A 14,263-nucleotide genomic window follows, 5' to 3' on the forward strand; every position below is an offset into this window, starting at 1 on the left:
GATATTTTAAAAAGGTGAGTTTGGCGCCATCTACCCTTTTTCAATGAATTATTCGTGTAAAAATTTGAAAATTTTCCGATAGATGGCGGGCAAGAAGAAAAACAAGATAGATAATTTCGTTTATTGGCCAGTAACAGGTACATAAATAGCCATTTTACAATCATTTGCGGTGTTACAGATAGATGGCGTAATTTCTAGAAGAAACTTAAAAGTATATAAACAAAATTAAAAGATATATAAACAAAATTTAACAGTTATTCTGACGCCATCTAGCATTACAAAAATGAATTGTCCTTGTTCAGCTTCATCAAATTTTCAATAGATGGTATCTCAAGGGAAAAACAAAAATTGACATGTATTGACATTTTTCAACAACCTGTATTAATTCATGAATCATCAAATTTTTATAGTTTACTACGTTATTTAAAATGAAATAAATATGTAATTCAATGTCGAAGAAAAAATGAAGAGTACAAAAAGTTCAGTCACGCGCATAAAAGGAATAAATCTAAAATATTACTTTATTTCTTTTCTTTTTCAAACTTCGTGATATATTTTATATATTTTAACGATAAATTGAGTCCTTTTGCTGATTATATGTTACAAAACAAATGTTAATTTTATCATAATTTATCGATTCTCATAGCGTTTCGTTCATGTAGTCCTTCTTTACACCACCAAAATTTTGTAAAGTCTTCAAAATAAATCTCCCGATGTTACGTTTATCCTTCATGTATTAATTTTCTAGAATGTAAGAATCTATCTTTATTTCTTTGCTACAACGATAAGGTGCGTTACTACCGTTACAACTCTATTACATTTTTGGAATTCCCGCTCCAGAATAAGTTTCTCGAACCTGTCGAGCGACCCCGCTTCCATGAACAGGAACTGTCGTCGTCAAGTCTGGTCAAGTCTCAATTGCGTATGCTCCTCAAAGACACGGTAATTCTTCATTATTCGTACACACTTGTATGTAATACGTGACGGAGAGTGCATGTTCTTAATTGGATTCTCCGACAAGTTTGACAGATGACCGACTGTCAACGTCCAACAAGTTTAACAAAGTGAGGACTGAGGAAAATAAGCCGACATGGAGGCAGTGCCGAGATTGCCGATGATATGGTTCCAACTAAAAGTCAGTCCAGAGCCGACTACTTTTGGTCCGAAGCTCAAACAGGTACGAACCTCGCGAGTCTCTTTTTACTTTTATATCTAATTAGTCAATCTTCATTATACGTTTCACCGTTGCAAATCCGTTGTTTGCGTAGAATGTCGAAGTGATAAGAACAACTTGTCACCATCGTCGTCTCTTGAATGTCTCTGCGGTTTTGCTTTCCTTGTATATTGTTTTTCTTTCTTCTTTCAGTACATACAAGATTTTTACAATGAAGAACCTGAGTCGTATAACAGTGAAATACAGCAGTTGGAAAATTTACGCTCGATGGCAGTTAGAGCACCACTCGACATGGCTGGATGTACGCTGTTAAAGAAATATTATTGCCAGTTGCATTTTCTCCAAAGCAGATTTCCCATGTACAAAGACGGTCCTGCTGCGGTTACATTTACATGGTATAAAAAATCCTATATTTTCTATTATACTTTATGAATATTAATTATCTAACATTTATCTAATTGTATATAAATTGGTGATCATGAATTTGTTTCTCTTAAATTGTACAATGTTTCTTGTAGTAGAGACGTTTATGTTTAATTTTTTAGGAAAGATGCTCAGATTTAGTTAAATTGCATATGAATTGATAACCATGGATTTGTTTCTCTTAAACCATATGTTTTTTTTTTTAGGAGAGACGCTTATGCAAACTTGGTGTGTTCATTGGGAAGCATTCGTTTTGAGATTATATCGATTTTATACAATATTGGAGCAATGCACACCCAGTTGGGCGCACGGGCGGAAAGAAACAGTGCGGACGGAATGAAAATGGCATGTACTCATTTCCAATGTGCAGCATGGGCGTTCGAGCACCTGAAAAATAGTTTTCCTCAACCGTCTGGTATTGATCTATCACCAGAATTAATGACATTTATGCATCAGCTTTCCTTAGCACAAGCTCAAGAGTGTATATTGGAAAAGAGTATGTTGGATAATCGTAAGCCAACAATTGTAGGTATGTTTCATCAACTATCAGTTTTATAAATCAATTGTTATAGTAACAACTGTTTAGCTCTGTCTGTCATTGTACAAGATTTATATATTATGTAGCAAAAGTTGCAAAACAAATAGTAGATTACTTTACTATGGCCCTAACCACGTTGGAGCAAGGCGGAGGTGAAGATGGAACTATATCTGATACCGTGGGTAGTAAAATCTATAAGGTGAGGCAAATTATAATTTATATACTTGAGTTACTTTATATGTTTTTATGAATGTGAATATAGTTTTATAAAATGAAATTAAGTAATTAATCTAAATTTTTTGCAGAGCTGGAAACGCTATGTCAAATTTAAAAAAGCGTACCACATGGCTGTTACGTATCTTTATCAAGGCCTTGCTGCGGAGGAACAAAGAAAAATGGGAGAGCGAGTAGCTTTTTATAATGCTGCGTTAGCATCTCTTAACGAGGCACATATGATTTACGATTCTGCAAACGTTAAAGAAGAAAAAGCCGCAGTGGAAGAATCGCTCACATTTACCAATGATGTAATCGAAGGCAAGAGAAAAGCCGCTAAAAATGAGAACGATTTTATTTATCACGAAGAAGTGCCTGAAAAAGAAAGCCTTCCTACAGTAAGAGGCGCGTCTTTAGTTAAAGGAATATCGTTTAACATAAATGACCCAGAGGTATCAGGACAAGATATATTTGCAAGGTAATTATATTTTGTATTTAATTTCTTTTTATTATATTTATATATAATAGTTTAATTCTTTATTCTTAAGTTAAAACAATATAAATAACAAAATAATTTTTTTCTATTGTATTTTTCTTTAGTGTAGAATATTGTAAATTCCTCTTTAGGAGTTTAATATTAATATTTCCTTTCACAGATTTGTTCCTATGAAAGTACACGAAGCTAATTCTCTTTATTCGGAAGAAAAAGCCAAAATATTACGTTTTATCGGAGCAAAGATTGATGAAAAAGATCAATATCTTAATACTTATCTTACTTCATTGAAGCTAGAACATATGAATTTCTGGGATTCTGATACACAAGCTTCGGAGTGGGAATGCTTACCTCTCCCGGAAGAATTACTCGAACGATGTGCTGCACTTAATGCAAAACAACATGTTATTCAAGATTTAGTAGATATTATGGGAAAATTATCTGAAACAAGCCAAGATGTAGAAAAAGTATTAAAAGAAATATCAAAATTTTTATTGGAAGAGGAACAAAAGTATGAATTAATCATCTTTTGCTCTTGTTGAAAGTTTTAAGCCTTTAATGTTATTGGCTGCATTTAGCAAAAAAAGCAGCTTTACATTTGTTGTAAAAATCTTTAATATGATTGATCTCGTTTTTAGTTTTACTAGATCTAAATATATATACCAAATGTATATACACAAATGTATAAACCAATCATATTAAAAAATCTTACAACTGTAAAACTGCTTTTCCTGCCGAATGCAACTATTGACTATTTAATTACAGTTAGAAAATAAATTTTATTAAAAGCTTCTGAGAGTAATCAAGCCCTTCATAAAGCGGTAACAATGCATGTAAAAAATTTAAAAATTCTCGCGCAGCCATTAGCTGATTTAATGGCCCAAATTCCTTCACCAAATGTTTGCCTTGCAGGTAATTTTCATAAAAATTTCTTATGTATAATAATATTTATATATTATTAATATACAATAAATTATAATTTAAATAACTTATTAAATTCAAGTTTAGCAAATGAATTTATTCTTTCAATACTTTTAGATCAAGGTTCCGAAAAATCGCAAGCTAAAGAAATAGAGAAAATGCAGACTAAAGAGTTGAAACGTGTTTTAAGTAAAGTAGACGAAATGCGAATGCAGAGACTTGATTTGCTTACTAAATTACGAGATCAAATTGTTCAAGATGATTTAACGCGCTTACTGGTCACGGCTACGTCTGAATCTGTCTCTCTGGATCGTTTATTTGCGGACCAACTTAACAAGCATCAAAGCTTGGTTAGTAAAATTTCACGTAAATTATTTCATATTTTCTAATATGTAAAGATTGAATAAAAGAGTTATAATATTGGATTGCAGGTAAGCTTGATAGAACAAAATCTTGCTGCACAAGATAATATATTAGCAGCTTTAACGGACGCGTATGCACAGACTGCTAATGTACGTAAAAGTGTGGAGGAAGTATTGAAACGGAGAGAAATGACCATATCTTCTTTAATCAATTCTTATGACGCGTATGAGGATTTGTTAGCGAAATCGAGCAAAGGCTTAGAATTTTATAGGAAATTAGAAATAAATGTTTCAAAGCTGTTACAGCGAGTTAAAAGTACATGCAAAGTGCAAGAAGAAGAACGAGAGCAAATACTTGCACAGGACAATAAGAATACGTACGAGAAAGTTGACGCAACAATACCATCGACTTACGATCAAGCACGTCCTCGATCAGGTAATGGCCTGAAGCTGAAGGATTACTTGAACAGCAGAGCGGAAGGCGGCACCGGTTATCAAAATCCATATTATAATTTATACAAAGGGCATGTTGCATCGATGCAAATGGATTCGAAATCATTGACAACTGACATGGGAAATAAAAATGTAATTCAATCTCCAAGTACAATACCCGTATCGGAAATTCCGTCCTCGGCTGTGAAGTCATCACAACATTATTATCCTGCAACGTACGCTGATTATAGAGCAAGCTCTCCATATCCGTATGGTACACAGACTTATTATGAAAATCCGGTTGCTAATAGCATCTTAAGTCAGAATTACTTGCCGACTGCTACGAACACTACGAATGTGTATCAACAACCAACTCTATCCACGTCAACTGCAGGCGCATCTAATTCGAGTGTACAATATCCTGCTAGTTCCTATCTACCTAATGGACAAACTCTACCTGCAGCCACCAGCCAAGACAAATTCCACGACGTCTCTTCTAATTACAATGTTTCCAATACTTTGCAGTATGACGCTTATCAATCGCCAACGGGATATAACAGCTATAACATTGCAACACCGTACGTTCCCAATCAAGAGAAAGTTACAGTTAAGAACGGAACGGCTGAGACGTCCACGCATATTCAACCAGTACCGCAAATGCCTGTCTCTACTATCGGAGATGCAGTAGCGAGCAGCACCATGTCGATGATCGATGGTCAAGGGCAAGCTTCTTACAACATTGTGCAACAAACTCAGCTATATAATAATCAACAAAAGACAACTTTAAATCAAGAAATGTTTCACAGCCCAAACGCTGTTAGATCTCAAGAAACGATGCTAGCAAAGGACAATACATTGACGCAGAATTATTCACTCCCTCAGACTGCTCACTCCGAAATCACGTATTCGCAAAACTATCAAAATACTACGTATTACAATCCAACGGAACTGCAAGCTCAGCATGTCCCATATACTCAAAGTACATACGACACAGCTGTCGTTCCTCCAACGCAATATATGCAATCGCCGCAACCGAGTACGAGCAATCAATCTGTACATTCTGTACCATCAACAAATGAAGCCTCAGGATCATATTCTCCGAGTTTACACGGTGTTAATCCTGTCCAGTATTCGCAACAGACCGGTACAGAGCCGAGTAAGCAGAATTACACGAATAAGACGTATGCCGCATATGGCACACAAGTGCAAATGAACACTGTGGCTTCAAATTATCCAAATACTTATCAGAATTATCAGCATGGTACCACTGGTGCGCCATACGAACAGACCAGCATGCTACCTGGGGACGCGTCCAGCACGTATGCCTACATAAATAGCTCGAGTAGCTCGGAAATAATACAGAGCCATGCAAAACCGACGACGGTGCAAAGTTACTCACAATCGTATCAATATTCGCAGCAAGTTCCTTATTCGGGATATGTGCAGTATCCAAATTATTCGCAAGATCAAAATTATGCCTACATGCAAAACGCACATGGAGGCAATACAATGGCATATACGTATAATCCTGCTAATCAGGCGCAGGGCTATACTTATGCATCTAATCCTCAAGGTACACAGACTTCTCAGACATTGGAGGCGACGGTTTCAGTAACATCCTCTGATGTTACGGCTAGTGGCATTTATCAGCAGCAAGAGATAAATGCAAGATACACGAACGCGGGCAATAATGCTGTGGTTAGTCAAACACTATCCTCGCAATACAGTCAAGTTTATCAATCTCAAACAGGAAACGATACGTATTATACCACGCCTTATGGTCTTCAAATGCAGGGTCAAGGTATATTACATCTTTCTAATATCGATATTGTGTTTATTTATGTGTAGAGTTATATTGTCATTTTAGATCATTTTGTTTCAGCTGGTTCAGTAACAAGACCTGAAAATTACACTAATTATAATCAGACGTACATGCAAGCCGTCAACAATGGAACGAACACAACAACAAGTGCTAATCCGATGAAGCTCACTACCAAATCCGAGGAACCGAAATCGAACGTCGATCTTCTTTCTGACCTCGACATTACTATAAATCATGCACCTCTTGTGCCAGAAGTACGACCTCTTTCTACAGTACAGAAAAAAGAGGAAGCAATAACAGCTGACACCACGGAAGATGATAAGACAGAAAAAAGCGAGCAAGGTAAATCTTATAAAACTGAACAAGAAGTTACAATTCCCACTGAAGACAAAAATGATCACGAGAACTTACAAATTGTATGGGATACGTGGTACAATGATGTTCAACCGAAAAAAGATCCGCTAGGAGAACCAGCAGCATTACAAAAGTTCATTAATGACGTTGAAAAATATGAAAAATTTGTAGATAGTTTACTCGTAAAAACTTTAAGTGGAGCAACAAATCTTGATATCAAATGGAAAGAAGTTCAGGATTTCGAAGTAAGTTTAAAATAAATTTCGTTAATATTCTACTTGCCACATAATCAAGTGAAGAACATATTTTTAGAATGTACGTAAATAAGTTCAAATTCATAAAAATCTTTTCTTTTTTAGGAACGAGAAAATGGAAAACAATCAAGCACTGTAGCGTTAGCTCACTCGTCTGAAAATCGAACAATTGATTGTATTCCATATGATACGACACGAGTGCAAATATCGTCATCGGATGTTTCATTATACATAAATGCATCTCACATTATGGAAATCACGCAGTGGATACCTACAGCATTTATTATAACTCAAACACCTTTAATAAATAAATTAGACGTTTTTTGGACGATGGTCTGGGAACAAGAGAGTGAAGTTATTGCATGCTTAGCATCTGATGCTCAGGTTTGTATCTATATAAAAATAATAATATATATTCTGTAACATACAATTAAGAAACTGAAAAATGCTATATATTGACATTTTTCATATAAATTATATTTTTTTTATTACAACACTTTTAAATTTGCATACTCTAATAATAATCTTTCTTTGTAGTTGAATGGAGAATTATATTGGCCCATAAGTGAAGAGGACAACTTAGATGTAGGAAATTTTACTGTTTCACTAAAAAAGATAGTTAATCATACAACTTATATTCAAAGAACTCTTTCTATTCAACATAATAAAAAGAAATTTGAGAGAGTTATTGTACACATGCAATTTCTTGTGTGGCCTTCAAAGTAAGTTAACTCTGTAATTGAAATACTTTGTACTAAATACTATATACTAAAAGTACACGTACAGTGGTTAATACATCTAACTTTTTCAGTGGTTTTCCCAGTAGTCCCGGTGCTATACTTGCATTTTCAAGCGATGTAATGACAGAGCAGGCATTAAGACGTTGTTCTCCTAAGCCGGTAATTGTACATTGTTTAGATGGCGGTTCGTTGAGCAGTCTATTTTTAGTGGCCGCTGCGACTGTATGTCACATACGAGCTGATTGTGGAATCGTAGATGTACCATTGGTTTTTAAAGGCCTTGCGAAATGTCGCAAACAAGTCGTAAATAAGGAATCATTATTATTTGCATACAGACTCGTATTGTACCACGCTCAGGACATCTTAATGAAACGTAAGTGAAATAATTTCTCATGATACCTTCAATGAAACAGTTTCAGTAATATATTGTTTCATCTCAGGCGGTATTTTATCTTCTACTCGAGCCACATTTGACAATTTGGATGGATTCAAAGGGAACAAGGAAAAAACATCGCGAAAATTACAATGCCATCCTTCGGATGATTTTCTTCATAATCTCGGGGTAGGAATGCAACGTCCTGATTCTGAACAATCAGGTATGCAATTATCAAAAATATTGTAAATTGATTTTAATATTAGTTTCAAGCAAACAACTTGTCGAGCATCAGTAGTTATTCAATTTTTTAAAATTTCCAAATTTTTTTATTTTAGGGAAAACACAAACAATTTTAACAAGCGATAGCACGTCGAGTAAAAGTTCAGCGTCACAAGAAAAATCTAATGGCAGAGTCATTGATCCCTTGAGTCAATTGGATCCTTTGTGGTCCATCAGAAGATAATTACACAACGCTAGGAATGTAAATTCCACAATGCAGCTTTAAACGATTATTTAAACGAAATAGGCATTCCTATCTTTGTTAAAGTGATTGAAAATATTGAGCTAGAATTTTTAAAATAGCTTGTATAAATAATGTTATAATATATATGGAAGAGTAACACAATGCATCTAAATTAGCCTTGAAATAAAAGACATTTATTCAAGTATTTGTGTGCTAATCCTTTTAACAGTTTTACTGTCTGTTAAATATATAGAATAAAAAATATAAAACATATGCCTTCTATTTGTTCATTTTTCATGTTTATACATTTCAATTGGCCTAAATAATGCAATCTAATTGCATTACTTCGTTTATACTCGCTATATTTAGGCTGTAATGTATAATTAAGTAAGTAAATATAACATAACTTGTATTTCTTTAGCGTTGTAATATAATTGATTTAATATTCTTGACTGTACTTGTGTGTTTCCATAAGAAATAATTATATAAACTTTATGACATATTCGTTTCCAACGTAATTCATTCACAGATAACGAAGATACTTTAAACCAGTGATGCACAATCTGCGGCACACCGGAAATAAAAAAAATATAAAAATCATATTTTATACAAACAAAATAAATATTATACCCATAATATTTTATCTATTTCTGAAAATAACTTTCTAAAAATGAAATTCTTAAAAAAGATTGCACATCACTGCTTTAGACAATATAATCGTTTGACAATTATAGCGCATTGAATGCGAAATATTTATTATAGAGAAACAACTCTTCTATATTTAAAGCATAGGCATATGCTAACGTTCATAAACAAATGTAGTATTCTAATAATCATCATGTTACAATATTATGTATGATGGTTTTTAAGGATGCTGCCGAAATATGTATTAAATATCTTTCAAAATTCTAATAAATTGCGTACAGCAATATTTATATCAATGCTATTGTATATCTTCACATTTCATTTATAAAAATTTCAGTTACAATGCGATGCAATAATACATATATATATGTATTAGTTTCCGCAGTGACTGTCGCGAAACTCACATAACTGAACGTTAATATAAAAAGATTTTTGTCTATGCAGTACCAGTATCAGATTACTTTAAGCCCCTCTGTTTCGTAGATCTTTCACTTTGTAAATTCGCACAAGCCAATGTTCCGTCGTATATGCTTCTTCCAATGTATTTAATTCAAAATCTTTGTTTCCAATCTCCATATTCCTTACTCTGTCATAACCTGAAGGCTTGCCTATTTAAAAAGTTAAATGACATAAGTACAATTACAAAACTAGTATATGAACTATAGTTTCAATAAAGCAAAGAAATCTTACCGCCTTCGGTATAGACTTGGCCAAATCTGTAATAACACATTTTGTACATGAGACAATTGAGCAAAATTGGAGATCCCTCCTTATCTACTCGGAATTCGCCTGCGGAGTTATAATAATCCCACTCGGTTATGGACTTTCCTTTTTCCGTACTGCCACCAATACGCACCATCCATAGGAACTTATTTATATCTAATTAAAATACATAATGTTAATTTTTTACAATATAATGCATAGAAATTTGTAGCATAAATCTGAACGGTTAGATTTGTCAATAAATCAAAATATTGAAGTAATTAGAATGACATAAAAACGATCAATTCATAATCGGCAGATTCTAGGTTCGAATTCTAGATTCTAATTCTCATTATTTTGATTTACAAAAGGAAAAGGGGTGACATAAATTGTTAGCTAGTTTTGGAAATAATAAATTAAAAGTAAAATGTTAAAATAATTATGTTAGATTATATTCACCATCTGATGAATAGCCAGTGAGTCCTCCAAAAATCACAAGAACATAGTTGACATCTAATTCTCTCATAATTTCGTAAGCCTTTTCCTCGGAACTGGCCATTGCCTGACCGACTCTTGATATGTGCGTATTATTCCATGTATTATTGTCTACTAAAATAGTACGATTTGCCATCGCAGTTATCTGATACCCGTAATCCCACCAAGACATTATCTTAGCATTCTGAAAAGAAGATGAAATGTATAATTTGTTTTAATGTGCATTTCTTTTCCATTTCAATTCCACATGTTCTTTTTTATTTTAATATGTAATTTTCTTTTTATTTAATTTTCTAACAAACTGTTGTTCAATATACCACTGTCTATTTATATCTATACTTTTAGATAAAGACTTGAATTTACAATCTAGATATTTAATCATTTGCATTTGAAATAACTCAAAAAAGTGATTAACAATGCTTACCTCGGGTGTGTTCATACGTAGCCAATAATATGCTTCTCTAAAATCGTCAAAAATCATCCGTCCACCATCAGGCGACCGTGCAGACAATACAATACTAGGCGAGCTATAAGCTTCTGCTGTAACCCACGTACAGTGAAAGGTATAAGACAGGAAGAGTATAGACATTACTATGATGAAAAATGAGGCGATCTGAAAATATGTCTTTATTTCTATACGTTCTTAATTTAATGTTACTTTTGCTGTTAAATATCTTATCTTAGATATATTTATTTCTTTTTAATACTAGAAACTTACCTCACTCCTCAAGATATAATTACTCTCGAATTTCTTGGCTTTCTTATCAACAACTTTTCCACTTTCAACTTGCTTCATGTACGTAACTAATAAAGAAGACGCTCCAATTCCACCCAAAATGCACATTACTGGAGCAAGTACTAACATTAAACGTACCATCACTCCCTAAAATATTAAATAGGCATTATTTAAATAAGTAAAATATGTAAAATTACAATATAATCTTGTACACTTTTACTTACTGCAAAATATAAACTAGTAACTCCATACAAAATTAAGAAAATGTTCGAGTCGGTTAATTTAGAAAAACAGAAGTATAAGCCTGATGGAAACAAAAATACAAGTATCTGCAGATCAAAGTAGAAGGAACTCCATGATGTTGGCTGATGTTCCGAAACTGAAGCAATTATTGGAATATGATTTTTTGCATAAGATGGATCGAGCAGGGAATAAAAGCGTCCAGTCCATGGTGATATTTTTCCTTAAAAAAATTAAGCAATGTGCATGAGAATATTGTAAATGTGAAATAATACGTCATATATATATATATTAAATAATGGATTTAAAAAATATATGACAAGTACCTGTGATGGTTAAAATACCACCAACTATACATGACGTTGTAATCACCACAGCAAGCAGAGCACGGAATAATATCTCAAACTCCTTTTGAGATAATTTACTCCGCAAATAATCTACTAATGCGTGAATTTGACAGAGGCCAAAAACACCCAATGCCTAAAAAAAATGGACGAAATAAAATTTTACACTTCGAGTCAAACACTGACATCCACTTTTTAATAATATCTTACAAATATTGTCACAACTTACAAGCATGTGCTCGGAACTCTGAACAGGTTGAAAACCAACAAATGAGATCTGCATAGATAAAATGGTTCCTAAACAATACAAAATACTATATGCGATGTATATCCTGTGAGAAAATCTGCCAGTCACCATCAATGTCAGCACATGCAATGGAATTAAATTTATTAGAAAGACATATCCGCCCCAAGAAGACACCATATAGAAATAAGCCAATGCGGCGCACGTAGCCCAACATATCGCTCCTGTTTTCACAGCTTTAATCCACATGTAGTATGTAAACAACATACAAAAAATCGCAATGCCTTCATTGTCATAAGAACCTGCGACTGACCGAGATATATAACCAGGTACAATCGCAATCATTGCAGCTGCAAATAGGCCTGATGCTGAATCCTAAAGAGATAAATTGAACATGAATAGAATGCTGTTACACCTTGCTTCAAAGAAGATAATGTATAATCAATAAAAACATAAACTATACCTTTAATTCTTTGGTAAGCAGATAGGTTATAATTGTTGTTAAACTTGAAAACAATGGAGCGAGGAAGACACAAATGTTGCGTATATCTAGCGTGATATTCAATAACCATGAGATACGATATAATGCTGCAGAAGTTATCATCAAACCAGGATATATGGTTCCTACAAAATTAATATTTAAAATATTAAATTCTTCCTTCTTTTTTCTGAGAAAATCCGTGTCAAAATTTGTAAGTACACGATCAATACCTCCTATTATCCTGCCAAGTGGATACCAAACGCGATCATCAAACCAATTGTGAAAACTGTAGAATCCATTTTCAGCTAAATATTTTGTGGTGCGATAATTGAAGTACGGATCAAATTCATGAATGACACTTTCAAATCTTAGTACTGAGAATAAACGTGTTGCAAATGCTAGAAAAAATATTATAATACAAAGATGATTGAACGTAACTAATTAACATTTCTTTATCTGATAAATCAAAGTACAAAGATAATAAACCTACATAAAATTGCTGCTAAAGAAAGCACAGTTAACTTCAAAAGTGTTTCTTGCTTCTGCGCCGTCATGCGTAATCCCCTTGTCTTTAGTAATGTCGCCATGTCAATGCAGAGAAGTGCACAGTAATTTTAAATGAAATAAATCCTGTGTCTTACAGCATCAATCTGCAAAAAAATCAAAGCTCCTTTAAACCACCCTTCCTCCATATACACTTGTGTGTTGATATATCCTAAACAACTTGCATTAGGTACTTTTCAACAAGAGACACAGATATAGTGTAACACAGTAAATTATTACGTCTTATTGTTTGCCAATGTTAAATAAAGATAAAATAATCATTGTGTTACAATGTAGATGCTTTCGAGCAACAAAATAATCATATACTGTATGACACAATAATACATAATGTTGACTTATAGTTAAAACCTTGCTTTTTATTTCACTGTCAAAGTGAAACAAAAGAAGATCTCGTACACTTGTGTCTAAATATATCCGAATACAGTCTTAAAATCTTATATCAGAATATTATTCTTAGAAAGATAAATGGTAATGAAATATAAAAATTTGGTATTCATGAAGTGATATAAGATAATGATATAATCAAACACAGTGGTGCTTTTTTACAAGAGACATAGTGAGACAATACAGTGATCATTTCATCTTTGTTTAACAATGATAAACAAGGATGTAATGATTCTGTATTATACCTACTTTGTCATCTGTATTTCTTGCTAAAAAGCACCTAGCATTTTAATTATGTACATTTGTATTAACTTTTTTAAATAAAGAAGACATCCATACATTAAATGGAGTAACAGTTTTATTTGTTAAAAAATTTTTGCGCACTTCCTTCCACACTAGCTCTCGGTAGCCTAGATTATTTTTTATTTTAAAGAGAGAGTCCTTGGTAACACATTTATTTCCTTGTATTAACTTGTATTATAGTTGGAAAGCATCCTCTAGCTCTTGCTGAAAAGTACCATATGTCTAGATTTCTTTTTATGATGTCCTTTAGATATCTTTCAGATGTCTCAAAAAACATTTTTATGTCTTTTATGTATGCATGCTGTCTGAGTGCATTGCTATTGTCAATTAGAGAGGTATTGCGTAATGCACAGTAAGAGATAAATCTAATTTTTAAGGGACAATAACAGGTAGTTCCATATATCTAGCTCTCATGCAATCTGAACACATGTCCGTTACTACTCGAGGAGGTTATAATGCCATCGACAGAAGAAAACACCGAGCGAAATGCAAGCGACGAGCGTTTCCGTTCTGAAATAAACACACGCTCCCTAATTTTCGAGTGTTTGACACGCCTCTAA

At 33.4% G+C, this 14,263-nt stretch overlaps 2 protein-coding genes across 2 annotated transcripts; one reads left to right on the plus strand and one right to left on the minus strand.

Annotated features, from left to right (window-relative positions):
* Nucleotides 1-845: 845 nt before the first annotated feature.
* mop (tyrosine-protein phosphatase non-receptor type protein myopic) lies at nucleotides 846-9,203 on the plus strand. Its single transcript, XM_018448461.1, is given in 15 exon segments — nucleotides 846-1,177; nucleotides 1,367-1,569; nucleotides 1,804-2,126; nucleotides 2,222-2,334; nucleotides 2,441-2,826; nucleotides 3,005-3,358; nucleotides 3,518-3,753; nucleotides 3,880-4,112; nucleotides 4,194-6,357; nucleotides 6,439-6,977; nucleotides 7,092-7,370; nucleotides 7,524-7,708; nucleotides 7,798-8,099; nucleotides 8,167-8,322; nucleotides 8,438-9,203. Coding segments are annotated over 15 exon segments (5,688 nt in total). The 5' UTR covers nucleotides 846-1,090; the 3' UTR covers nucleotides 8,566-9,203.
* Nucleotides 9,204-9,672: 469 nt separating this feature from the next.
* Nucleotides 9,673-13,039, minus strand: Stt3A (catalytic subunit 3A of the oligosaccharyltransferase complex). Its single transcript, XM_018448460.1, has 11 exons — nucleotides 12,943-13,039; nucleotides 12,683-12,850; nucleotides 12,435-12,595; nucleotides 11,957-12,346; nucleotides 11,710-11,863; nucleotides 11,368-11,606; nucleotides 11,126-11,290; nucleotides 10,832-11,020; nucleotides 10,372-10,591; nucleotides 9,901-10,089; nucleotides 9,673-9,818 (listed from the first exon to the last, which is right to left on the minus strand). Exons 1-11 carry the CDS (start codon nucleotides 13,037-13,039, stop codon nucleotides 9,673-9,675), a joined length of 2,118 nt encoding a protein of 705 aa, XP_018303962.1.
* Nucleotides 13,040-14,263: the final 1,224 nt, after the last annotated feature.

This window comes from Mycetomoellerius zeteki, unplaced genomic scaffold (assembly GCF_001594055.1).
Source record: "Mycetomoellerius zeteki isolate Tzet28-1 unplaced genomic scaffold, Tzet1.0 scaffold221, whole genome shotgun sequence".
NCBI lineage: Eukaryota > Metazoa > Arthropoda > Insecta > Hymenoptera > Formicidae > Mycetomoellerius > Mycetomoellerius zeteki.